This window comes from Callorhinchus milii, unplaced genomic scaffold (assembly GCF_018977255.1).
Source record: "Callorhinchus milii isolate IMCB2004 unplaced genomic scaffold, IMCB_Cmil_1.0 Scaffold1, whole genome shotgun sequence".
NCBI classification, from domain to species: Eukaryota; Metazoa; Chordata; class Chondrichthyes; order Chimaeriformes; family Callorhinchidae; genus Callorhinchus; species Callorhinchus milii.
This window is the reverse complement of record NW_024704742.1, coordinates 107,213,472-107,239,542: the sequence shown is the minus strand read 5'-3', so window position 1 is coordinate 107,239,542 and position 26,071 is coordinate 107,213,472. Positions and strand designations below refer to the sequence as shown.

General features: G+C 38.8%; 1 protein-coding gene across 1 annotated transcript in view; it reads right to left on the bottom strand.

The window, feature by feature from the left end:
• Positions 1-10,416: 10,416 nt before the first annotated feature.
• LOC103178401 (solute carrier organic anion transporter family member 3A1-like) overlaps positions 10,417-26,071 on the bottom strand; it is a 195,211-nt gene continuing 179,556 nt past the window's right edge. Inside the window, exons 11-12 of the mRNA XM_007893117.2 lie at positions 14,967-15,024; positions 10,417-10,588 (exon numbers count right to left, since the gene is read on the bottom strand). Coding sequence (XP_007891308.2) covers positions 14,995-15,024 — 30 coding nt within the window. The 3' untranslated portion in view covers positions 10,417-10,588; positions 14,967-14,994. The remainder of the gene's footprint in view (positions 10,589-14,966; positions 15,025-26,071) is intronic.

The window sequence follows — 26,071 nt, the reverse complement described above, 5'->3', positions numbered from 1 at the left end:
GGGTCATCAGTGTAATATTCACACCAGGATGTGCAGAGGTTTCAGAAATGTTAAATTCTGCTGGTAACTGGCGGTGTGCCTCACCACATTTAGGGACAGGGACTTTTATGCACCCAGAGCTAATAGGTTCAAGACTACGTTGACACTTTGAGCTCATAGACTAGAGCAGTGCGCTGCATTATCAGAGATGCCATCCTTCAGGTGAGACATTAAAACGAGGTCCCCCCTATCTGTTTGGTGGATGATGGCAGGGATATGGGGAAAAGGCAGGTAAATGAGAGTGAATGGATTGCTCTTTTAAGGAGCCAGCACAGACACAACACACAACGTTTCATAACATAGCAAGGTCTGAATGGTTATATTTCTGCATTCAGGGGAACACACTCCAAACAATCTAGACAAAATGTAATGTTCAGAATAATAATAATCCTTACATTTGATATAGCACCTCATCACGTCTTCAAAATGTCTCAAAGCACTTCACAGAATATTCTGTAAAGTGAATTGATTGTATATTTTGTGAGCAAAATAATGTGAAATAGAGCAGAGAATTTAAAAAATGTACAGTAAGTCAATATTTGAAATGCAAAGATAAGTTACTGTTTCAGGTGTGACCCATCATCATCTCTGATTCAGGGAGATATTTACCTATCTATCTATTTGTGTGTCAATTGGTAGCATTCACATTTCAGTCAGAAGGTTGTAAGTTCAAGACTCACATCAGGACTTTGAGCTCAACTGTCTGGCTGACACTCTGATGGAGAGTGTTACATTGTCAAAAGTCCTGTCTTTTTGTTCAAGTGGACATTAAAGTTCCCTTGGCACTATTCAAAAAGAGAGAGGAGTTTCTCCTAAAGTCCTGGCCAGTAATTCCCCAGATAAAATTGGTCATTCACATCACAGGTGTTTGTGGGACATTGCTGTGTGTAAATTGGTCAGCGCATTCAACTACAAGTACATAGTCACTACAATTTACAATAAATCCTGTGAAGCACTTTGAGAAGTTTTGATGATGTGTTAAGGTGCTATATAAAATGTAGAGATTCTTATTGTTATTATTTCAGGTGTTGACTAAGTTACTTGGGTTACATGTGCATTGCTTCTTTGCAGAGTAAAGTAATAATGTTTATTTGCCTCTAATATTATTCCAGTTGTTGCAGTAAAATAATATTTGTTTTCTCGTTAATGTCTCCAGTGCCTTCTTTTCTTCCTCCAAGCCTATCGCTCAAAATCAGATTATATGTAGGGGTGAAACACGCAATGTTTCATAACATTCAGTGTGATAAATACCACACCAAATTTGTTAAGAAACATTGCAGTTTCAGTCAATAATTATTATTCTTTTTCGGTTGTAAAATATCTCCCAATTTCAGCCTCCACCTTCCCTCATTCAAGGGCTGTTCCAAAAAGTACCTAATTGACCATACTTTTGGTCAACTTGTCTCTCCTAACTTCCCTTGGCTCTCACCCTCAGTTTAGGCGTCCAGCCAACAGTGTCAAGATCTTTGAGACTTCCTCCTGATGTGAAAGACAAATGTAAACGACATTGCATTGTATCTATATCTTTCTTTCCACTGTTGGCTGTGAGAACAGTATTTCAATGCCACTTCACATAATACCAGCCTAATTCAATGTGAGTCAAGTCAGTGTTCTATGAAGCAGCACTGCAATGCTATGTTCTGCTGTTGAAAATAACAACAGCAAACAATTAAATGCCTTTTTCAGCTAAGCCTCTTGTAAATGTGGAAATCTTTGGGTCCAACCATTGGGCTGAAGCTGGAGGGGAAAGGAGTTTTGATTGATTCTGAAATGTTTTGTCCAAGGTCCAATCCTTCTAAGGTGCGTTGTCTATGGCCATAGCAAAAGTGAACTTTTGCTCTCAAATATATAAGAACATAGGAATAAGCATAGCCAAACCAGATCATTGTATGATTTCTGACCAGTCACAAAGTACAGTAAAATAACTCCTGTTTCACTTGCACATCAATTAAATAGGCACTTAGAAGAATACACTGCTCTGTTGTGAGGTAACGTTTGTTTGTAGCACATAAATTAAGGTTTCAGACATATTCAACTATACTTGAAAACCCACAAAATTTCGGAAGGTCCTGCTTTCATCATCTGTAATCCCTCTGAAAATCAAGGAGGCTTTTCCTCTTCTGCTCCATGGGAGGTTTCTGTCCTACCATGAGGCATATGATTCCATATACATCAGTATTGTCAGCATTAATCATTTTCATTAATCCGATGGACAGAACACATATCATTTTTCACCTTTACATTTATATAATCCCTGGAATAGACTGTAAGTAGAAATCCAGGTAAATTCACCAGCTTCCAATTCAGGATTAGCTGCAAGGTTTAAATTAGTCGACAAAACTATCCCAATTAACTGGCTATTCCTTGAAATGGGCCCTGTTGTGATGGTTACCATCGTGATGGGAGGTTTTGAAAATCAAATAACTGAGATGCAAGTCATGCAAGACCTTCGGCAGGAAAGTAAGATAGTATGTCATCTCTCTCCCATGTCACTTAGGGAGATACCACAGGCTTCCAGTGCCTGTGGAATTGTTCCTCAGGACCTATCACTAACATCAGTAAAGGATTAATCTAAGACAAAACAAAGAGGGGAAAAAATGTCACTTCCAGCCCCCCCCACCCCCACCGTTTCTTCCTGGTCATTTATCCCCTGTTCATTTTACTATCCTTCATTTGCATGGATTTTCACTGTTATTTTATAATATAGTTACAGTGGAGTCCTGTAGCTTAATGGTTAGAGCACTTGCTCGCAAGCGAGAGGACCTGGTTTTGATTCCCAGCAGGGCAAAATGTTAGGCAAGTTTCCTTACTCTACACGCCTCTGTTTACCTAGCAGTAAGTAGGAACTCGGTTGTTAGTCAATTTCAGATCGCTTTTCTAGGGGTAATAATCCCTAAAAAAAAATTATAATCAGTTGGTAATTCAATCTACGACTGCTTGTGGGACACTGCTGGGCACAATTGGCTGCTGCATTTTGTCCACAAAACACACAGTCAATTCACTTTACAGTATATTCTGTGAAGCGCTTTGAGACATCTAGAAGACGTGATAAGGCGCTATATCAAAATGCAAGGATTATTATTATTATTATTATACCTTTCTTATAACTATCCATTTCAACAATTTTATCTTAATTACTTCTTTTATCTTATTTCTTAATGCTTTTACTTCTAAAATCTTTCCCATGCCTCCACGTATCCAATCTCTATTCCTCATCTGAAGCCCACATCAATAATATTTGTGGTCTTGAACAGCCAGCTCAAACCCCCATTTTCACCCAGTCCAGTCAAAGGAAGATTAAAGATTGACGTGGTCACTTTATTGAAAAAGATAGGTTAATCTTACAAGTCTTTTTATTGCATTGCACTGAAATTACTCGCCAAAGTCCGTGGCTCAGTGGAACAACACTGGTAAAACAAATGATCTTATCTGCAGGGCCTTAAGGGTCATACAGTAGCTATCAAATCCAAATATTTCAATACTATTTCCCTTCATAAATACTTAGCCTTCAAATTACACAGTAACTAGACTTTACAGAATAGCATGTGAAGCACTTTGAGACACCTTCCCGATGTGTAATGTTCCATATCAAATGCAAGGATTTTTAAAAATATATTGTTACTCTGGAACAAACTCTAATTAAATATTTCTTTAAACTTTTTTTATAAAACAAAAGTTAATTATTACACATTATACAGATATTATCTCAGCCCTTTCTAGGGAATCAAATCACGTCGAATGGCAGGCAATTTAGAGAGACTAGGAAGAAAAGTGTTACGCAGACAATGGTTCCTTACAAAAATCAATTGGGCTTAATTGCTATCAGTAGCAAGTTGTCTTGGCCACACCTAGAAATAGACTTTAGTGTACAATGTGTACAATGCTATGAAGCAGTTGTGAAAAAAAATAACTCGATATGTTTCTGTGAATTGCTTTCTCACATTTTCTTTATCTCAGGTGACGGTACTAGTCAGGTCAGAGATTTCTCTTCCATGTGATACACATTAGTTTTGATATATGTATATTTGATATACATATATATATTTGATATATGCTTGCTTGAAGATATGAGTAGGTTCAAACAGCTGATTCCTGTATATTACTTCAATCCACAACTGTTTGTGGGACATTGCTGTCCAAAGCATAGTTTGCATATTGTGTTAAGATGATAAGTTTGCATTTGTTATAAAATACAGCCTTCTGTAAACATGTGAACAAGGAGATCTTAAATACAGGTAGACCACATTATAAAGCATCTCTCTAGAGGACATGTTTGCTCTTAACGCCTGTCTGCTGTGGACACACAGTTATTGGCCATACAGTACATTTCTGACATGGACTAACTGGCTTTCCCTGCTAAAACAATTGCTGCCTACCGGGTTATAAGAAAGGTATAATAATAATAATCCTTGTATTTGATATAGCGCCTTATCACGTCTTCTAGTCACTCCTGATGTCATTTTCTGTGTGCTGCACATTGTGCTCTGTGCAGAAAGTGATACCGATGTCACTTTGCAAAGCAAGTAATGTCAGTGACAATTTGTGCACATGTGTACAACGCACAGGAAGTGCCATCAGCACTGACCTGACAATCATTTTTTCACACTTTGTTTCAGTGGGGGTAGAGTCTGAATTCATAGACCTAGACTGTTTATTATAACAGGGTCGCTCTGCAATGTGTTGCATGTTTTTCTTAAGCCATTAAGTTTAAGGGAGTATTTGTTTGTAACAATACTGTGTTGGCATACACATTACATGCCGTGTTCGGAGATTCACCAGACCTTGATTTTTTTCTATTTTGATACGTCATGTCGCATTTGCTGAAAAATAATTTACTTTGCGACATGACAAGCTAGGAACTTATGCAAATATCAGGTTGAATAAGATGTCATGGTTATTTATAAGCTGTACTCTAACACACACTGTTTGTATTATCTTAAACCATGTACATCAGATGAGGCAGGTGTGAGAAAATACGTAGTGTTAAGATTATGCAATAGCGTTATGGCTGGCAACACAGTATGGGTGCTGTGCTGTCAACAATGTGAATAATCAACGGGTTTTAATGAATTGTTCTTTGTCCCATGGTGTTTCCAGAACTCTATGTGAACTCAGCGATGGGGAGAAATGATTACAGCAAACATAACAGTGAAATGAATGTATCTGAGATGCCCATTTACACCATTTTACTGCTCATTATTAGACCTAATTTGCACAAATTATTTAAAAATAGGGACCACTTTCAACCCATGTCATTGTTCACATACAATTCGAGTCTACAGTTTGTGTTGCTAAAGCTCATTTGGCTCAGTGGTAGCACTCTCGCCTCTGAGGCAAAGGGTTGTGGGTTCAAGCCCCATGTCAGGACTTGGAATCATACAGTCTAAGCTGACACTCCAATGCAGTGCTGGGGTGCTTTGCATTGGAGGTGTTGTCCTTTGGATGCGACATTCAAGCCAGGTCTAGACGTGGGGCTTGCAATCAACCTTCAGACTGTGAGCAGTAAAATGATGCAAATGGGCATCTCAGATACATCTGAACTCCAGAATTACCCATCTTCCCATCACAGCAACAAGCTGCTTTTTATGAAATAAATTGTGTTAATTATAACCCATTGTTGATAAATGTGACCAAGATATTTAGTAATTAGACTTATTGCAGGTATGACACGTGACTCTCCCCCTTCCACCTCAGCCCAGTCTCTGTTACAGAGTAGAGGGGGTCACACTTGTGGCCAGACTTCTTATCGACCAGCTCAACTCCATTTATCAACAGGATGATAATGATCACCGGTGATAATTGACACATCACACATTCCAATTTTCAACACATCTTCTAATATTTGTAAGCGCTGCTAGTTTAATTGCTTTAAATAAATTAATTCATTTCTTCATTCATTAATATTAATCGATTAAATCAGTTAGCCATTAATATTTTAATGCGCGGTTGAATTATTGCAGAAACAGTTCCAAGCACATCCCAAGGACAATGGCTGCTCCTGCATGTCATGTTGGTGAAGAGAGTTTAATCCACAGTACAGTGAACCACATCACATAGCAAAGAGAAGGAAAGCTGAGTCCCTCTGTCACAGACCTGAAAAGCTGTAAAAACACATTGGGAATTAAGTAAACCTTCAAATAGTTGTACATTTTACTAAATCTGCGAACCTTTTTGCTTTGAAGATTCTTCAATAAGAATATTAGGAAACTGATGTTCCACTTGTTAGTAAATTGGAAGAAAAAATACATTGCATTTTATAACACATTACAGCATTTTGAAAATAATTTCAACAATATTGCAGCAGTTCCCCAGTCCTGCAAGGCAGTGTTAACCTAGACTATGAGTTCAAGTTCTGATGTGGAGTTGGTAGTCTTTGGGTTACAAGTTTAGAGGTTCACAAGGAGTGGCAGATTTTTTTGTTAAAATAACATCAGAACATCTTGTGAGATCAAAGATCAAAGTGCCTTGTGTTTCTTCTGATTCTTGGCTTTCTGTGGCTGCAGAGCCATCTTTAGAATTCAGTTTGTTCAGGAAAGTTTCCAAAGAATTCATGTGCTATTTGTCCAGCATATTCAGGATGATAGGTACAGAATTATTTTACTCTGTATGTATTTGTAATTGAAAAACTGGTGACTAACCTCCTTGGAGGGGAAGGTAAGCAGGGTCTCCTTGGAGCTCAGGTGACACTCCAAGGTGAAATGCTTGGTCACAGAATGTCAGAATCGAGCCGGGCAGGCTCGCAGTACTCCAGGGCATTATTGATGACAGACGAGCCAGCCTTGTTGATCGACCGGATTTGAAGGGGCAGACCTACAGCAGGGATTATTCCAACACGACTTCTTTTAATCCTGCAAGCAAAACCCAAAGGTAGGGTGCGCCCAGCTGGATGAGCAGTGAGCAGCTTTGGTCTTTCATTCCATGGATGTTTGTGGGAAATTGTTGTGTACAAATTGGCTGCCGCATTTCGCCCACAAAATACACAGGCAATCCACGTTACTGTATATCCTGAGAAGAACTTCAATGATATGATAAGGTGCTATATCAAATGCAAAGATTGTTATTCTTATAATTTAGATGTAGGTGGAACTTTACCCCATATGTAATTGTACTCTCAGATCCCTCTGTTCCTCTGCTCCATTGAGAATTGTAATTCTGCACCATCTCCTTTTCCTCCAAATCCATCACTTCACATCTATATTGAACTCCATTTTGCGCCAATCTGTTCACTCAAATAACCTGTGAATAATAATAATCCTTGCATTTGATATAATGCTTTTCACGTCTTCTAGACTTCTCAAAGCGCTTCACAGAATATACTCTAAAGTGAATTGACCATATACTTGTGGGCGAAACGTGGCAGCCAATTGCGCACAGCAGTGTCCCACAAACATTTGTGGATTGAAAATGACCGATTTACTATTGTTTTGTTTTTTGGAGGGATTATTATTAGGCGTGTGGAGTAAGGAAACTTGCCCAAGGTTTCACCCTGCTGGGAATTGAACCCAGGTCTGTTGCTTGCAAGGCGAGTGCTCTAACCACTGAGCTACAGGACTCCAATATCTGCTTGTAACTTCCTGCACTCTTTGTCCATTATGTTTGAATACAAATTTGTTCTATAATTGCACAGTAAAGATGAACAGCCTGTTCTCCCTTACATTCTTTCACCTTTGTTCCACCAACAGTCCTCCTGCTAAATTTATCATATGCTTCATAGCTGTCTGTGGGACTTGCTGAGTGAAAATCGACTGCTATGTTTGCGTACAGACATATGGTAAATGAACTTGACAGCAATTGCTTGTAAAGCGCTGTCAGACATATTGACATTATAGGCTTTATATTAAATCCAAGGATTATTTACTTATTATTATTGGATCTTGAGCAAAGTTAGTACAGTGAACTCCGGATAACAAGAGAAACTAGTCACTACCACTTAAGTAGCCATGCTGTCATTATCCCGGTCACACTCCATTGCAAAATGTTAATAAGGATCTCTTGATTTGTCACTCCATTTAATACATAACTAATCACATTCTAGAAATTCCCATCATTGAACTCAATGTAAACTCAATCAGATAACTCGCCAGGACCCGAAGTGAACGCTCGTGATCAGCGGCCTTGTCTTTACTATGCCTGCAGCTCTCTGATCCACTGCAATCACATCCCCTCATCTTGCCCCCTGACACTGACTGACAACCGAGACCGTCAATCAGAGCCACGTTGGAAGGGGCGGATGATACTTTACACGAGCTTAGCCGCCTTTCTGCGGTTCGTGACAGTTTTTTTCATCTGAGGCCCCACAAAAGAATATCACAGACAATTTTTCCCAAGTAGATCATTGAAATCATTACTGCATTTTGCAAGCTACTTGGAATCCTGGAGCTCAGTGGTTAGAGCATTCGCCTCGCAAGCAAATGACCTGGGTTCGATTCCCAGCAGAGCGAAATATTGGGCAAGTTTCATTACTCCACACGCCTCTGTTAACCTAGCAGTAAGTAGTTGATTGGTGAATCGCTTTTGCGGGAGTAATAAAATATAATAATAAATTGTTCACTCAATCCACAACTGTTTGTGTTTGCGCAATTGGCTGCCGTATTTCACCCGCAAAGTCTATAGTCAATTCATTTTACAGTATATTCTGTGAAGGGCTTTGAGACATCTCGAAGATGTGATAAGGCACAATATCAAATGCAAGGATTATTATTATTATTACTTTTTTAATTTCTGATTGTTGCTTTCAGTAATATTACTACAATTGTATTTCTAGAATGGCAATGTGGTTAAACTCACTGGTGAACATGTGCTTCTGTATGAAATATAGTACTTTGCAAGTTGGGGAGAGAAAGTTGTGCATTTATAGGACAATAGATGAGTGATATCTGACTCTCTGCCAGGTTTTGTCATGTTAAAAATGTCAAGAATATAGTCCAGTGTATTTTGTTTTATGTAAATTGTTTAATACATAAAGATGTTTAGTTTTAACATATAACCTGGAAGTACAGTAGTAGCTTTGTATTTTAATATACTACAATACATTTCCTGAGAAGTGCAGTTTCCAATACAGTAACAGAAATAAGCACAAGGAAACAGAAACTAAGTGCATTTTGAAGACAAATATGCCTATACATAAACTTAATAAACGGGTTTTAACAAATAAACTGATAACCCGGGGGCCACTTAGTTACACTGATAACTGCTCACATTACACAGGTACAGTGTGTGTTGGTGTAGGTGCTTAATTCACCACTCTGGATAACTAGTTGCTGAGCTGTTTTCCCTTGGAGTGACGAGTTATCTCGAATTTACTGTAGTACATATCAAAGATATCTCCTCATTATTTACTATCTTGATTAAATCTTTGTGAAAATCACGGTGCTGAGCAATAGATGGCTTGTGAAATTTTTGAAATTGTTTCTCCTGCACTTTGAATCAAAGACACATGAGCTCACTTATCCCATTTCCCCTGGTGTTCAAATTCTTCTCTGAAATGAATAATGAACAAGTTATGTCAGTATCCTTCGTGATCCTCGGTTAGATTACGTGGGAGTCTCCTTTCTTTTCAAAAGCAAATGAGTGTAAAACATAAGGACTGACATGTGTTCTTCATGGTATATTGCACATTGTTCTTAACAATAAACAACCTGGCCCCGACATCTGACTGTTCAGCGCTCCTGATGTGAAGGGCGCTCTATAAGTGTAATTTTGTTGTTTTTTATTGGCATCAATAGTACAATTGGCTTCAAGGTAGTTCTCAAAACATATCACTTTGACTATGATCTATAATATTTATTTCTCTGGTAGCTAACATTGTAACCATTATCAGAGAGGTCAAGGCAGCTCAGTGTTCTGGATGTGTGTTGTACTGAACATCTGATACTTTGGACAAAACCAGTCTTGCTTAATTCTTCGTTACAAATTTATCTAAGAGAAAAAAGCGTTGAAGTAATGGAAAGCTTTATTCAATGCATCCAGGTTACAGTGCCACAGATACACATGACATGGGAACAATGTAATAGGTCAGCATAAAAGATTTTCAGATATATTTTGTAAAAGAATTCCAAGGTTTTGTATGTTCAATGAATGTCAGATTACAAAAACCTTGTTCTTTGCAATGTAATAACTTCAACTGTTGATTCAATCTTTTTTGCCCTTTTCCAGGCGCTGTGCAATATATTTCACTCATCAACAAAGCAACGGAGTACTCTGTCTGAAAGTATCACGAGAAAGAAAGCTCAACCTTTCTCTAAAACTAGATTGTAGTTTGAATTGACTCTGGTATTGGTTCTTAATCAAATAGACAACTTCATAGCAATACTAAACATGTTTCGGAATGGTGCTTCCACATCCAACGACATATCCAGCTTGTAGGAAATCAAGTGTTTCTTGTATAACTGAACTATTACTTCTTTGTACAGGTTATTCCATAAATGTTCAGTTGGGTGCAGATGTCAGGAGGAAATACATTTCTGTAGTAGTTTAAGATAGATCTTCCCACCACTGTGTCTTTGCTTGAAGGTTCTCATTGTGTCCCAAAGGAGTATTGTAATTCTGTCTGTGAAAAGGCAAAATTACATGCAGAGAAATTAGCTGAATTAGAGAATACCAAGAGCTGGGCATTGGGCTTCCTGTCAATCAAAATCGGAAGAAGAACGCGATTTGATAAAAGTTTACAGAAGGAAGACATAGGCAAGAGCTCTGAGGAGGAATACAACAACATTACATTTGTATAATACAACAACTGTTCCTTCACAATGAGTCATCTGTGTTGCTGAAGTACATGCAGTATATAATGTTTTGCCGCTACAGATGCCTCTTTATTACAACTGTGACTGTTATGTCAACAGAATGATTTAGAGTAGGATCCCGTGTTTGTTTGAGCTGGTCATTAACTCTTTCTTTGCTATCCTTGAGTCCCGCCTGAAAACCTTCCTTTTCGACCATACTTATGGTCACCTTCCCTGCCCGCCCCCCCCCCCCCCCCACACCCCCTCGCCCCCAGCTTGGAGTCAGGCTCTGTTACCCTGCTTGGAGGGTGCTATGTAAGTGCAAGTTGTTGTTGTTGTTGTTGAAAGCTCTGAAGTGCAGAAATCTTAAGCTTGTATACATAAAAATAGTAATCCTTGCATTTGAGCTACCACCTTATCATGTCTTCAAGATGTCTCAAAGAGCTTCACAGGATATATTGTAAAGTGTAGTGACTGTATATTTTGTGGGCGAAACACGGCAGCCAATTGCACACAGCAGTGTCCCACAAACAATCCTGGATTGAGTGACCACATTCTTCTTATTTTTTCCAGGGATTTACCCCTTGAAAGCGATCAGCCGATCAACTAACAGCCGGGTTCCTACTTACTGCTGGGTAAACAGAGGCGTGTGGAGTAAGGAAACTTGCCAAAGGTGTCGCCCCACTCGGGAATCGAACCCAGATCTTCTTGCTTGCGAGGTGAGTGCTTTAACCACTAAACTACAGGATTAGAAGTCCAAAGCCCATCCATATTATTTAACTGCAAAGTGTGGCAAACTCACCAATATTTATTACCTTTTCGCTTTTTAAGCATGAGTAAACAATAAAAAACCTGTACAATTTTAATTAATCTGACTAAAATTGCAAAGGCGTTATTCCTTTCCCTGTTTTAAAGTGTATTCATTGTGACAAGTTTTTATTGTGTACTTCATTTTATGGTTTTAATTAAAAATGTACAAAAGGAGTTTTGTATTATTTTAAAAGATTAATATAGCTTGTATTATTTTCCGAATTTAATTTATTTACAACAAACATAAAATCATTCTACAGCAGTAGTCGTTTAAGTTGCCCTTAATCCAGATTTGGGTGCAGTAAGTGTTGATATTATTCAAATAGTTTTTTTATTGCTTCGCTTAACATCCCTGAAGTCAGTGTGTGTCAGTGCTGATATTATTCTAATTGCTTGCTTTGTTTTACACCCTCAGGTCATATCCTGGGAACAAACCTAGGGATTTTGTCCACACATCTATTCATATCGTACACTAATAGGGCTTGCATTGTTCATTTAAATCTTTTCACAACATAAACTGAGAGTCTGCCCATATATGTATATTTTGGGTAGAATGAAAACTGAAATAAACATAGTGGAGTAAAGTATAAAGAATGTTTCCTGGTAAATACACATTTGATTCTTGCGTCAATCATTGCCCGATTGAAAGGGCAGTCAGTCTGGATCATATGACTTTACATATAGTACAACCAGAAAGAGGCGCAGTGTTAGAAACCAAGAGAGGCAATTTCCACATTCCCATCATATGTTAGGCACCTGTGGAGAGTAGAATTAATATCTGATGATGTTTCACAATCCACACCACCTCTCCATCATCTACATGGTGTTAGATCCTCACAGATATTGCAATGTGCTGAAATTCCCACTGAACCTCCCCTTCCCCCGAGCTATGTGAGTTGACAGTTTGTTATGAATACTGCAAGGATGATGGTAGAATTGCTGTGTTACTTTCAACATCAGATGTGCCGTTAAAAACATTAAGAGGAGATACTCTATTTCATGTGGGATTTTAATCGTGGCTTTTGAGTCATTATTTTGGGAATATAATTACATTTAAAATGATCCATGTTAACATTGATCCATAAATCAGGGATCTTCATTACCTCGATATGATAGCAGCCAAAAATCATTACATTGCTCAGAATCATTACGGAGAGAAATCCATCCTTCAGTATTTTAGGAGTGTGGAAACATGTACTTTTTAAAAGGTTTATAACGTTTGCAATAAATTAGCTGTTCGCAGTGTCTCCTGCCTGCATAAGTATAATGATGACAAACTGAAACTGCATTTTAGTTTATAAAATACCAAATATTCTTGCTAATCATAGGAAGAGGCGCACGCTAGGTAACTTTGTATTAAAATTTGCTAATCCAATTCTGTGCTGAATTTAATTCACTGTAAAAAAAATTGTGGCCATTAGCTATTCAATAACTGGATAATGAATGAATAGACCGCCGTTGGTGGGTTATCATGTGATTGGCTCCTCACTGCATTTAGTCTTGCTGCCCTTCAGGCTTCCCTTGTGGGAGGACATTACATTTGCAGTTTAACAGGTGATTGACAGAATTCCAGAAACAGAGCCTGAGTGAGAGCATATTACTAGCTAGAGAAACAATGCCTATTTTATGTGGGAAATATGATAAGTGACATTTGTGCCAAAATATATATTTGAGTTGATTTGAGCAGGAAAGCCAAACTGTAGTGCTGATCAAAAAATATTTAACTGTGCAAACAAGTATGTATATTGCAAGTATGCAAATGCGCAAATGCACGCGGACACATTGATATAAGTGCATTGCAAAGCAGATACGCCTGAATATGTTTCGTATTAATGGTTTCTAATTTATGCTAATACACAGTTACACAGAACTAGCCAGTACCAAGTTTGCTTGGGATGATATCAGACTATAACTTGTTGAAACTGGTGCCATCAGGGCCAGATTACGGTATCTGGGGCCTTAAGCCAAATCATGCTTTGGAATGTTTCGCAAGCTATGCAAAAATGCCTTTTTTGAAAGACTTTCTTTCTGTTGCGTTTCCGCACTGCCTCATACTTCCTACTCTGCCTCTCTTCCCACCACTCTTTGTGTGGCCTCATACCATATGGATTAGCCAATAAACTAACTAGGGTAGGGTTTAGGGCTCTGTGGTGTGAAGAGGGCCTGGATATGATTGGTGTCTTTACCTCCCGCTCTACCTCTCTTACTGTCACTTTCCGTGCTGCCGGAGATGATATTCGCTTCATGGTTGTTTGTATGACATTGTTGTGTGTAAATTAGTTGCCACATTTGCCTACAAAAAACACTGAACATTGCAATATATCCTGTGAAGCCTTTTGAGACATTCTCCTGACATTAAAGGTGCTATACCAAATATAATGATTATTGTTATTGTTTATTATTATTGTAATTGGAGAGAAATTGCATCTAGGTCTAGACTTCATTTATTGAACGTTTATAGTTCCCAGAATTTGACATATTCTAAATTTCTCCATTAATAATAATAATCCTTGCATTTGATATAGCACTTTTCACGTCTTCTAGACGTCTCAAAGTGCTTCACAGAATATACTGTAAAGTGAATTGACTGTATATTTGTAGGCCAAACACGGCAGCCAATTGCGCACAGCAGTGTCCCACAAACAGTCGTGGATTGAAGTGACCAATTTAATATTGTTACTCTAAATTAATTTATGAACTAAAGCAAACTAACTGCAAAGTTAAAACTAAATTCAATATTCTCAAATTCTAGACTTTTTAGAATGCTGCATAAGTAAATCAAGGCCCAGGTGGAATTTCTCCTCATAGAATGGACATTACAATCCTTGCAGGTGGCAATGTTATGACATGATGACTATAGTCATCGTTGCCATAAAGTTTTATGATGACTTTAATGCTTTGCTGCAGTGGATTAAATCATTTAGTGACAAAATGACCTCTTAACAATGGCCTACTGACAGGGCCTTTCCTTTCCTTTTCTCACCTGTCAGTCACTACCTAAATTATCTCTGCGCATTAATCTGCTCTGAGTCTTAGATATTTATCACCATTTTCTGCTATAATTCATTCCAAATACTGCAGCAATTGAGTACATTATATTCTCCTGCCTTGTCCTGATACCCATCAAAATGATCCATCTTCTAACAACTGTACGAAATCTCCTTGCGGCAGAAGAAGTTCACAAAATGATTCAAGTTTCGGACCCACGGGCCATGCCTCCAGCTCTATCTATAGGCTTTGCAGTCAATGAAAAGAGCGACATAATATATTGGGTCAGGTTGATGGTATCTGTACAGAAACAGAGGATATTAACTTGTTAGCAGTTATAGGCATGAAACAAAGCACTTTTAAGCCCCATTCCACTGACAGCCCCTCTTTTAAGATAGATTTTCTCACCTCTTTGCCTTTGCTTGGAGGTGTCACTTCATTCACAGAGATGTTTTGAAGTCGTAGCCTGGAAAAGATAAAGTAACATACAAAACAAAATTGAATTACAGGAGACTAGGAGCTGGTCATTGGACTCACTAACAAACAACTTTGCCAGAAGAAGCAACTTCATAAATGTTGACGAGAGGAAGAGCAAGAGTTCTGAGAAGGAATAAACAGAACTATTCCTTCACCATGGGAGATGCCTGCATGTATATTAATAATCCTCACATTTGGTGATGCGTCTTATCACATCACCGAACGTTTCAAAGCACTTCACATGATTTACTGCAGAGTGTAGCCACTGTGTATTTTGTAGGTTTTGAATTGGTAGCAGCCAATTCGCTCACAGCAATGTCTCACAGGCAGCCAAGAAGTAAATGATCAATTTTATCTCGGGATTGCTGGGCAGACATTGCTGAAGTACATAAAAACGTTTCTGCCTACTACAGATATGTTGCCCACAAATGTGTCTTTCCAGCAGATGTGTCTGTATTACAGGTGGGTCTACATTCATCTCACTGAAGAGCTAACATATTCTATTTCTATTTCTAACAAGAATGGGGATTTTTAACTAAGAGTGGGCAGTCTCAGCTGCCATACAGTAAAACAATGCCCTTAAATTGAGCACTAATTGGTAATACATTTCTGATGAACCTAACAAAGCACTTAAGCTCATAAAATTAAAAAAAGTAGTCTGAGTGCAGCTGTGAAATGCAGATTGTGAAGTTAAATTGGCAGAATATCAAAACTGCAAAAGCAGCGTTTTGGACAAGCTCTGCTGGACGCTGTAATGGAATGGAAGATAATTTTGATGGAGGAGGTGCACTCCACTCCTCCTTTCCGACATATGCAAAGGAGTCACTAAATGTGAAACGAGGTGACAGACAAAGACAACACTGTGACTCTCTGAGGGTGAACCAAATTCCACGACTTTCAGAAAAAGTACCAAGGTAAAGCAGACATTCTTGTGCATTGGACACTCTCTGGTCCAATAAAAAAGGAAAGAGCGTGAAAAGGCCGGGCGAGTCCACTCCTGGAATAATCCCACACATTGCAGTGTGCAGTGAGAAGACAGGACCTATATGCACATTAGTGAAGTTACAAGTTGTAAATGATTTGCATTAACATTGTTTCAGTTGTATTGCGAGTAGTATAGTTGTGTAATGCAGGACCCTAATGGTTATGAGTGAATTAGTACTGATAATGAACCATCTGCTCTCTTCAGAGATCAAGAAGAACCCAGTAGTGTTTGCTGCTGGAGCATCACACACTGAACATGAACATTTAAATACAACTGCTCAAAGCAAAGCAGTACGGATACTTATTCTGTGGGAAATGTTGATATTGCTGAGGAATCCCAGGATGAGACACTGAGAACTGGTGAGGAAAGGACAGTAACGTGGGGTCCACTGGTACAGGCAAAGGCATGCCAATCTAACTGATAAAACTGAGCTGAATAGGAATGCACATGCTTTCAACAGAAGTCGATGTGTAACATGCCGTGTTGCAGAATTACATGCTGGCTTTCATGTGACATTGGAGAGAAATGTGAAGGAGTCCAGAACTCAGCTACGTTTTGCCATCTCCCAGATAGACAAGCTGGGGCTCCTCAGTCTTGACAGAAGCCCTCGAGGGGATCTTGCAAGCAACCTCTCTGTACACGTTGCAGTAAAATTAACATGTCTTCCCACTTTGCTTTGTAGAGTGCTCGACAGGATGAATGCTTTACTCCTCGTTCCTATGTTGTTTACTGTTATTATATCAATTAAAACAATTTTTAGTTGATCATGAAACTCTGTCAGCTGTGCAACCTAATTTGAATCCATTAATTTTAGTTCTTCCTTTTCTAGATGTTATTTATTTCCTCCCTTCCTCCCATCAACAGAAGAGGTTATCCTTTCAAGAAGAAGCTGCAGTTATTCCTGGGTCATCTGTCTTGCCTACCTATTCTTGAAGCTTTGCTCTCTACCATAGGTGAACAAATACCTCATGAAGCGTTGCTTACATTGCATGCACAAATAGGATGTCTATCTTACTCTGGTTGTTAATAGTCATTTGTATCAAAAAGCACAAAACAAATCTAAAGCCCTTTCTGAGTATGCTCTGCTCTTGACAATTACCTTACAATTAAAAAGCATTTTGAAAAGTGTTTTAACTTGATTAAATTATCACATTTCACCAAATGATGATTGTGTCACCATTGTGGGGAAATGGTCTGGTATTTGTGACAAAAGCGTTTGGGACGATAAATGAGGGAAGTAAATAAATGTGCAATTTGTGCATTTCATACAATCATGAATAACAATAAGGCAGGTTTCCTACAAAACTCCAAATACTTCTTGTGACTGATTTAATTTATTCTTTTATTAGCTCAATGAACTTCATTATGCTGTTCTGTTACAGATTGTGCTATATTTCATTATGTTGGTAATACACTGCTGAAAGATTGAACAATTCAAAGAAGACCCCAATGTATGAAATGCAGGACAGCAACCTCAGTGTTTTAGCATATCAGACAATTAAACACTCACAATAAGGCATTTGTAGATGTATTATTAGGCTGCTTAAATAGTACTAACCTGTGAACTGTTCAACATAATTCCTTTGTACTATTTCCTTTTAAATAACACAGCAGGTTATATCTCATGATTAATAGCTCCATGGAATAGGTAGATCCTGTTCTGTGATTAGTTTTCTTGTGAGTTCTAATTTATGATAATGCATAATGAGGTATGTTACGCTCGAGTAAATCTGATTGGGGGTAAAGCACCATATCATCTTAATTGCTTTTGCATTTACAAAATAAAGGCACCAGATAACAGCCCATAACATAATTAGTTTGAAATGTTATTTACCACACTGTGCGAAATAGTTTGCTGGAAGCTAAAGGGATTGCTTTGTCTGTCTATGTCTCACGAACGAGGGAAAGAGAGAGCGAGGCGATCAATAATACGGAATAATGCAGCTCATGAAATGGCATTATTTGCTGATTCAGAAAGAAGATGCTCCAAAATGTGCCTTTGAATTATATAGTAACACTTAATTAAGCCATTAAAAAATATTATATCAATTATAAATGGCATATATGTTAGTTTAGGACTATAATAGTAGAGTGAACCCTATTATGAGACACAATATATCTGCACTCATCTTTTTATCTCCTTCTGTTAAGCCTGCTAAACAACAACTACAACAACAAAATTACATTTGTACAGCATCTTTCACGTCAGGAGGACATCCCAAGGTGCTGGACAGTCAGTGTTTTGGACCCGAGCTGGGGGTCGAGATCAGGGAGGGTGGAGGGCAGGGGGGGAAGGAGGATGATCGAAGGCACGGTTGAAAAAGAGGGTCTTGCGATGGGTCTTGAAGGAGCCAAGGGAGGGGGCGAGGCGGAGGGGCTGTGGGATGGAGTTGCAGAGAGTGGGGACAGAGTGGCTGAAGGCCCACCGCCAATAGTGGGGTGGGCGAGGCAGGGGACGTGAAGCAAGCCTTTGCCCATTGAGCGGAGGGAGTGGGTAGACTGGTAGAGGGTTAGGAGGTCACAGAGGTAAGGGGGAGCAAGAGACAATGGAGGGCTTTGAAAGTGAGGACCAGGATCTTGAACTGTATCCTCTGTGTGACAGGAAGCCAATGGAGTTGGGTGAGGCTGGGGGTGACAGGGTCTCAGAGCCTGATGTGGAAGAGGACATGGGCTGCAGAGTTCTGGATGATCTTCAGCCTATGGAGGGAGGAGTTGGGGAGGCCGACAAGCAGGGAATTTGCACAGTCAAGCCTGGATGTGATGAATGTGTGTATGAGGGTCTAGGTTGCCTGCAGTGTGAGAGATCAATATTATTTACTCTCATTGCCCAACACTACACAAGGCAACATCCAGAATAGTTTCATTGTTGGTTGTATCAGTCTGACATATCACACAATTCTCTTTTTATGCTTTTTTATGCTTCTGATTATTAAGGACTCTAAATTGTGCAAATGGGGCCTCCTTCTGATAACTGGAAATTACTCCAACCCATGGAACTCCATTCTAACATGACCCACCTCCAGATAGGCATTTCTCACCCCCCAGCCTCTCAGGTGAAGAAGAATTCAACAGGATTTCTTATTAAGGAATAAAATTAAGAAATCTTCCAAAAGGACATGGTGGTGTACTTCAGCGTTACAGACCAGGAATTCATTGGTTTGAATGGACTATACCGTGTTGTGCAGAGGCTAAATTGGCCCTAGTCTTCCTGGAATTAGGGAGTGGAAAGCCAGCCATGAGAGAAATTCCTTCTCTTGATCCTCTACAGTGCTGTAGTATATTGGTTAGCACGCTTGTCTCGCAAGCGAGAGGATCCAGGTTCGATTCCCGAGCAGGGCAAAATCTCAGGCAAATTTCCTTACTCCACACGCCTGTGTTTGCCTTACAGTAAGTAGGAACCCGACTGGTAGATTGATTTCTGGGGGTAATAACCTCTTCAAAAAAAATCATAATAAAATAAATAATAATAATTTGGTCACTTAATCCACAACTGTTTGTGGGACACTGCTGTGCGCAATTGGCTGCTGCGTATCTCCCACAAAACATACAGTCACTACACTTTACAGTATATCCTGTGAAGCTCTTTGAGACATTTCAAAAACATGATAAGGTGCTACATCAAATGCAAGGATTATTATGATATTATTATTGGCTTTGCATTTGTGAGGAGCTGTCAGGCTTGGCTGTGAAACCATCTATAGTCAAGTGGCCGGTCAGCACTCACTGTCAAGGCTCCTGTGGGAACATTGGCCAGTTGGGTAGAGAACTGTAGGGAAACCAACCCTTGCAGAATTGCAGCCCAACAAGAGAAGGTCAGACCAGGAACAGAAAGGCATATGTCAGTGAGAAGAAAAAGAATCGAAATATGATGGGACACACTAAATTTTAAGAATAAGAAGCTGGTCAAGCGGCGGGAAAGCTTGTCAGACAGCGCTCTCAATGGCAAGCTAAATGGTTTTATAATAATAATAATAATCCTTGCATTTGATATAGCACTTTTCACGTCTTCTAGACGTCTCAAAACGCTTTACAGAATAGACTGTAAAGTGAATTGACTGTATATTTGTGGGTGAAACGCGGCAGCCAATTGCACACAGCAATGTCCCACAAACAGTTGTGGATTGAAATGACCAATTTATTATTGTTTTTTTTTAAGGGATTATTATCAGGTGTGTGGAGTAAGGAAACTTGCCCAAGATTTCACCCTGCCGGGAATCGAACCCAGGTCTCTCGTTTGCAAAGTCAGTGCTCTAACCACTGAGCTACAGGTTTACGCTGGTTTAACTCCAGTAGTAGCGCAATGCACACTTTGGGGTCCCCAAGCCTTGGCTCTTGTCAATCTGCAGCTAATACTCTCTGGAATTAGGTAAGCAGGATGCGTCCCTCCAGGAAAATAGTGCACAATTCATTCCAATAAACATCTCTAGAATTTCCATGAAAAGCTGGATGCATAGAACTCTCGGTTTGGATACAGTTAATAATGATGATGTGTTTCTGCCACTTAGTGTCAGAGACCAGAATGACCAAAAAAAAATCAACCTATTATCTCTCCTATTTTGAGATATAAGTTCAATATTTCTAGGTTAGGCACAGAATCACTGCAGAAATGCAGAAATGACAGAAAAGACAGATTTCTGTAATTGCATATTGAATAATAAATATAATTAAATTATGAATGTTAAATGTTAGTCTGGTTATTTATCAGTGAATAGTGACAAACAGCCCAAGACACTTCAGGTACTTCTCTATTTTTAGCAATTGGAGCAGTACACCCTTCGTGCTTGTTCCCAGCTGGTTTTATTTTCTTTCAAAAGGAAGACCTTGAGTTGACTCAATTGAAGTTTTGCAAATGGTGAAGGGACCTGAAAATATTGATGACAGTAAATTATTCCCTGTAGCCAAGATCCCAAACTACCAGAGGACACATGCCATGAGATAATTAACCTACTACTTGCATTGCTTCTGAAATGACCGAGAGTCAATTTTGTGGAATTTCTTAAACAGATTTCTTAATTAAGAAATTCGAGTGGGGACTCCTTCCGGAAACTGGAAGTACATCAAGGACAGTGTGGTGACTCGAGGGAATTCTGTTTTGCAAAAATAGATTGAGTTTGAACGCTGTTCCTGTGAGTTGGCTTCATGGATTTAATTTCTTAATTAAGAAATTCTATTGAAACATTGCTAAATTGATCGCATCAATGTGTATGTGTTTGATTTAAAGCATTCTTGAACGATGGGATTGAAAAGTTTGAATCAAGATATTCCTATTCAAGAGACTTTTGACATAGACTAACTGCACACAGCCCAAAATCCCATTAACCTTTTTTTTTGGAGTTTTTTATTCACTTCTCGAACTGCAGCTGTCTTCACTAATTAAATTTGTTCTTATTCTCTTACAACAGCTCAGGTAAGATCTTCCAAGTTTCCTTTTGCTGAAGAGTGTTATTAATAAGCAAAAGTTGACCATTGGTGTTTGATTGTGTGTTGTGTTAACCGTCTGTAAACATATGTGTGGAGAATGAATAACAACTGCTCTGAATTACGTAGTTGACAAAAATTAAAAGGATTTCAGAAGATTCTGTAATGCAAATGGCTGTCATGTTTGCCTTCAATATAGAGCCACAACTACTTGGCAGTAGTTACCTGTGAAGCACTTTGGGATGTTTCAATGTAATAATGTTCTACCTCAGTTAGAAGGTCTGGATGTTCCAACCAGTAGATAACATCAAGGATGTGGTTAATACTATCCCTTAGTTGATCTACCAAGAGGTGCACCTGCTGGCTGTGACAATCACCCCTCCCCCACTGGCTTCTCATCCACAGACTCCAAGATCACAAGAGAAGTTTGGACGATGAAGCCCCTTCAACTCATTTGATCATATCATTCAACAATACCCTCAATAATTCTTTCCATTACAGGTGCAACCTTTTTTTAAAAAAAGAGTACAATGTCTTGGCCTCCACCAAATTTGTATTAATGTGTTCCAGCCATTGATTATCCACTAACAAAATAATTCCTAATATCTGTCCTAAAATTCGCCTTCACAGATTTGAACATGTGTGCTGCTGCCTTGGCATACCTGAAAAAATGTCCTGGGTTTGCTTTCTCTATCTCACAATATAGATTACATATCTATATACGATCTTTCTGAGATGCTGCTTTCAAGCCTGAAGAGCCCTAGTTTTCTAATCATTCCTCATTTTCATCCCTCTAACATTGGGAATCATCCTTGTTGCTCTCCTGTAGAACGTGCACTGCCCCCTTATGTCACAACAACCTCACAAATTCACTCCACAGTGAAAAAACCCAACTGCAACTATGAGTTGAAGTGCAAGTTCAGACACCGCAGGCCTAGCTGTCAGTCCAATTCTCTGGAGCTATAGTTGCGCAATTTTGTTACACTATGAAACTTTAAAAGTCAGTTGTTGCTCGCAGAACGTACATGATTAAATAACTATAGATGCAGCACTTGCTTGGTAAATGCTACGCACGTGTATGTTTAAACAGAAGTTTTCTGTTTGTCTGGGGTATTCCAGATAATCAACAACTTCCATGTTGATTAAATGCCAAGACTGTAGGTGGAAATACTTAATCAATACTGAAACTGTTTGTTGCAAATGACATGGGACAAATGGAAGTTGTCACTATTACAGCTCATTTAAGGAAATAATTTCATTATAATGTCTAAAAGATTGAATGAATTTAATGTCAAAAGTCTGATGGTGACTATGATGACTTATACTGCACAAGCCTATTTATCACTACAGCTTTAGATTCTTGTTTCAACACTTAATCTGCGCAGCGCAAGCCTGCCAGTGCAAAACATTTCTGGTTTAGAATAGAAGAATAGGCTTTGTGGTTTTAGCCTAAAGCAGGAGTGGTGTCAATCAATGGGAAACTGCTCAAGCAACCAAATTGTCATGAAAAATGTCCCAGAGGTTGTCCAAACTCATTTCATATGGGATCTTTACAGCCAGCAGAAAGAGAAATTCAGCTCCTCCGAATATGAATTGTTTTCCTGAACTATTCAATTCACCTAAAAGCAACTTCAATCATTCTTTCCTTTTACCATTTTCATCATCACCACTAAAATATTCTTTAACTTCCGTGATTGCCTGCTCTTACGTGTAGACTTCTCTGTATTAAACAAAAGTTAGTTTTGTGTGCAGATGTTACACAACCTCTCATCAGATCTTCCTCTGTCCATTACATTATATAGCTATGGACATCTCTACAGTGAAACAATGAATAATGAATGTTTATTGGCAGTGTGAAAATCTGTGTACTGTTTCTGGAGTTTCACCTTCAGGAAATGGACAGGTCTGGTAGTGGTTTGGTGTTTGTACAACACAATATATGGAAGCAAATGTCTCCAAAGCTGAATTCAGAAGGATACAGCGCATACCCATCCATGGCCAATATAATCCTTGTTCCCGGATGGCATGGATATCTCTAAGCTCCAGGTTTAGGCAATGTTCTGCCTTACATGGTAGCTAGAGTGCTACAGCCTGGTTCAGCTCCCTAATGACCGTGCTAGAGAACTCCCTGCAACCCAGTTTGATTGAATTCACCATCACCCACTTGCTGGACCGAATGCTAGGGAAGATGTGTTCCTTCCCTGGTATATCTGAGCACAGCTGAATCAGTACAACCCAGACCCATCAATTGTCATTAGCTTTTGCAATATTTATGTGCTGGAATTTCAGCCTTTATGTCTGCTCTTCTAATGACATTCAGCAACCACATCAGATAATCCGAACAATGTATTCAACAACCCAAATCAGCAAATGCAAGTTTCCTTTAATAAAGGTCTTCTTTCTAGTGAATATTTCTGGAAAAATGTATTACATGTGCTTGAAACATAATATTCTTTTCAAACATGTAGTGTAAATATCATCCACAATAGATAGGCACGGTTAATAATAAGAATAATAAGTATAACAATAATAACAAATAATCTTACAGATCAAGTCTGTAACATAGTTCTGCTTCCCAATATTCAGTCATTTTTAAACCAGACTCTGCATTTCATTTTTTTGAGTTTATCATTTCCTATCTTATCTATATTCTACTGTTGTGACTGAACAGTGATGCTAAAGACATGAGATGCTACCCTGCGTGAAGGGCGCTATATAAGTGCAAGTTGTTGTTGTTGAATTACTGGCATTCAATGCAACATCAATCACGCTCGCTTTTTCTATATTCTGTTGAGATGATTTTTCTCAGTATTTTATGATGGAATAACCTAAGGCTTTTTAAAACACACATTAGAACATCATTAAGATCAACTCTTAAGTTCACACGGTTTACAAGATTTGGATGAAGAAAGCCTTTTAGCCCATTTCACCTCACCCTCACAGAATACCCACCCTACTTTCCTTCCATGATAGCATCAAGCTATTTCTTAAAGTATCTCTGGCCTCAACCATTTTTCAAGTGTCACCAATTTCACCCGACTTAAAATTGATCATCACAGACTTAAACCGGTGTCATCTTGTTCTGCCACCTAGGCTTATCTGAAAGAATTGTCTGGGTTTAATTTGCCAGTGGACAATTTGATCGTAAGCAATTGCTGGATTTGTATTAATGCAGTACTGTAGTCTTAACTGCTTGGATTAGATTATTTTATGTTTGCCTCTTTTATTGCCAGAGCACTTATTTTATTGATTGAGCTGTCAGTTGGAAAATGTCAAAGTATTAGAGTGTAACACTTTCAACTGGTACCACATCCTTCCAGCATAAAGATCTGAGTCAAGATTTTGGAGAGAAAGCTGTTGCTTCTATATTTTATTAATATTTTGTTAGGATGAAGAATTGCAGTAAAGCAAAGCAATAAGTCATCGGGATCAAAAACGTTGCATCTGAGCTTAACCAAACTAACTAACCAAGTACCTGAGAGATTCAAGTTTAGTTTCTTAGACTTTTGTCAGAATTCAGAAGTTTAGAAAGAGGCTAGACTGAGCCAAACTGGTTGAACATCTAGGCTCTTGTATTATGATGTCTGTTTTCAAATTTATCAGAGATTAAAGTTCCCAGACATTGGGAAAAGAAAAATAAATATCTGAATTTAGTGGTTGAATTCATTTGAAATACTGGCTCATATCTGCCTTGGGAGTCCGAAGTAGAACTTTTAAATTCAAAGAACAAGTTGTATTTTATTTTTCTCACCGATTTTCTCCCATCCTCTTTTCCTCTGAAAAAGTTTGTTCCCTTCTCCCCTTCCATTATTCTGGGGTTTGATACCACAGCTGCCAGTGATACCATACTCCAGAAAGAGCCAGTGAGGGGGAAGGATGAACACTGCCTACAAGAAAGTGAGCTTAGAAAGTACTTTGTACACTGTTAAAATAGCATCACATTATAACCAAATCCATACTTTAAAGAAGCACATTATAATAGGGCTGCAGTGTAGAAAAATGATCCTTACATTTTAATGTAGTGCCCATAACTTTGAAATATTCCAAAGAAAATTGCTGTAAAATTAAGCAAATGTGAGCAAGAGTGGCAGCCAACTTGACTATGCCAAAAACAGCCATGAAGTAACTGAATAATTTATCGCAGAAGATTGTTGGCCTGGACACTTGGAGAAACTCCCATGCATGTGCTGCACTTTGGGGAAGTAACAACAGGAATGACTGAGTTTGAAAGACTTGTTTTTACAAATACCAAACTGATTACTTTGGAAAGTTCAAACTCACCTGAAGGATTGCTGCTGGAAGTGTTTGGGTTCCTGGCCCCTAACCAGCTGAAATCACCTGGTAATATAAACTGTTTTCTATAGGAAAGCCTTCAAAGTCATTTTAACTTACAAGACTGTGCCCCCAAGGAGATCTCAGGTTAGAACACTGGACTTCTGAGATAATGTGATGTACAGTTTACAATGAGAGCCACTTTTTCCAGCAATCAGACACCAGTAACTAACTCTTTCATCAGCAATGCATCAACTCCAAATATTGCAACCAGTGAACTGTTAGGTCCACCTTAAGACACATCACTTTCATCACGCCTTTCGGCACTTCTCCCCTCCCCAACCCACCTCCCTTAGTTCCC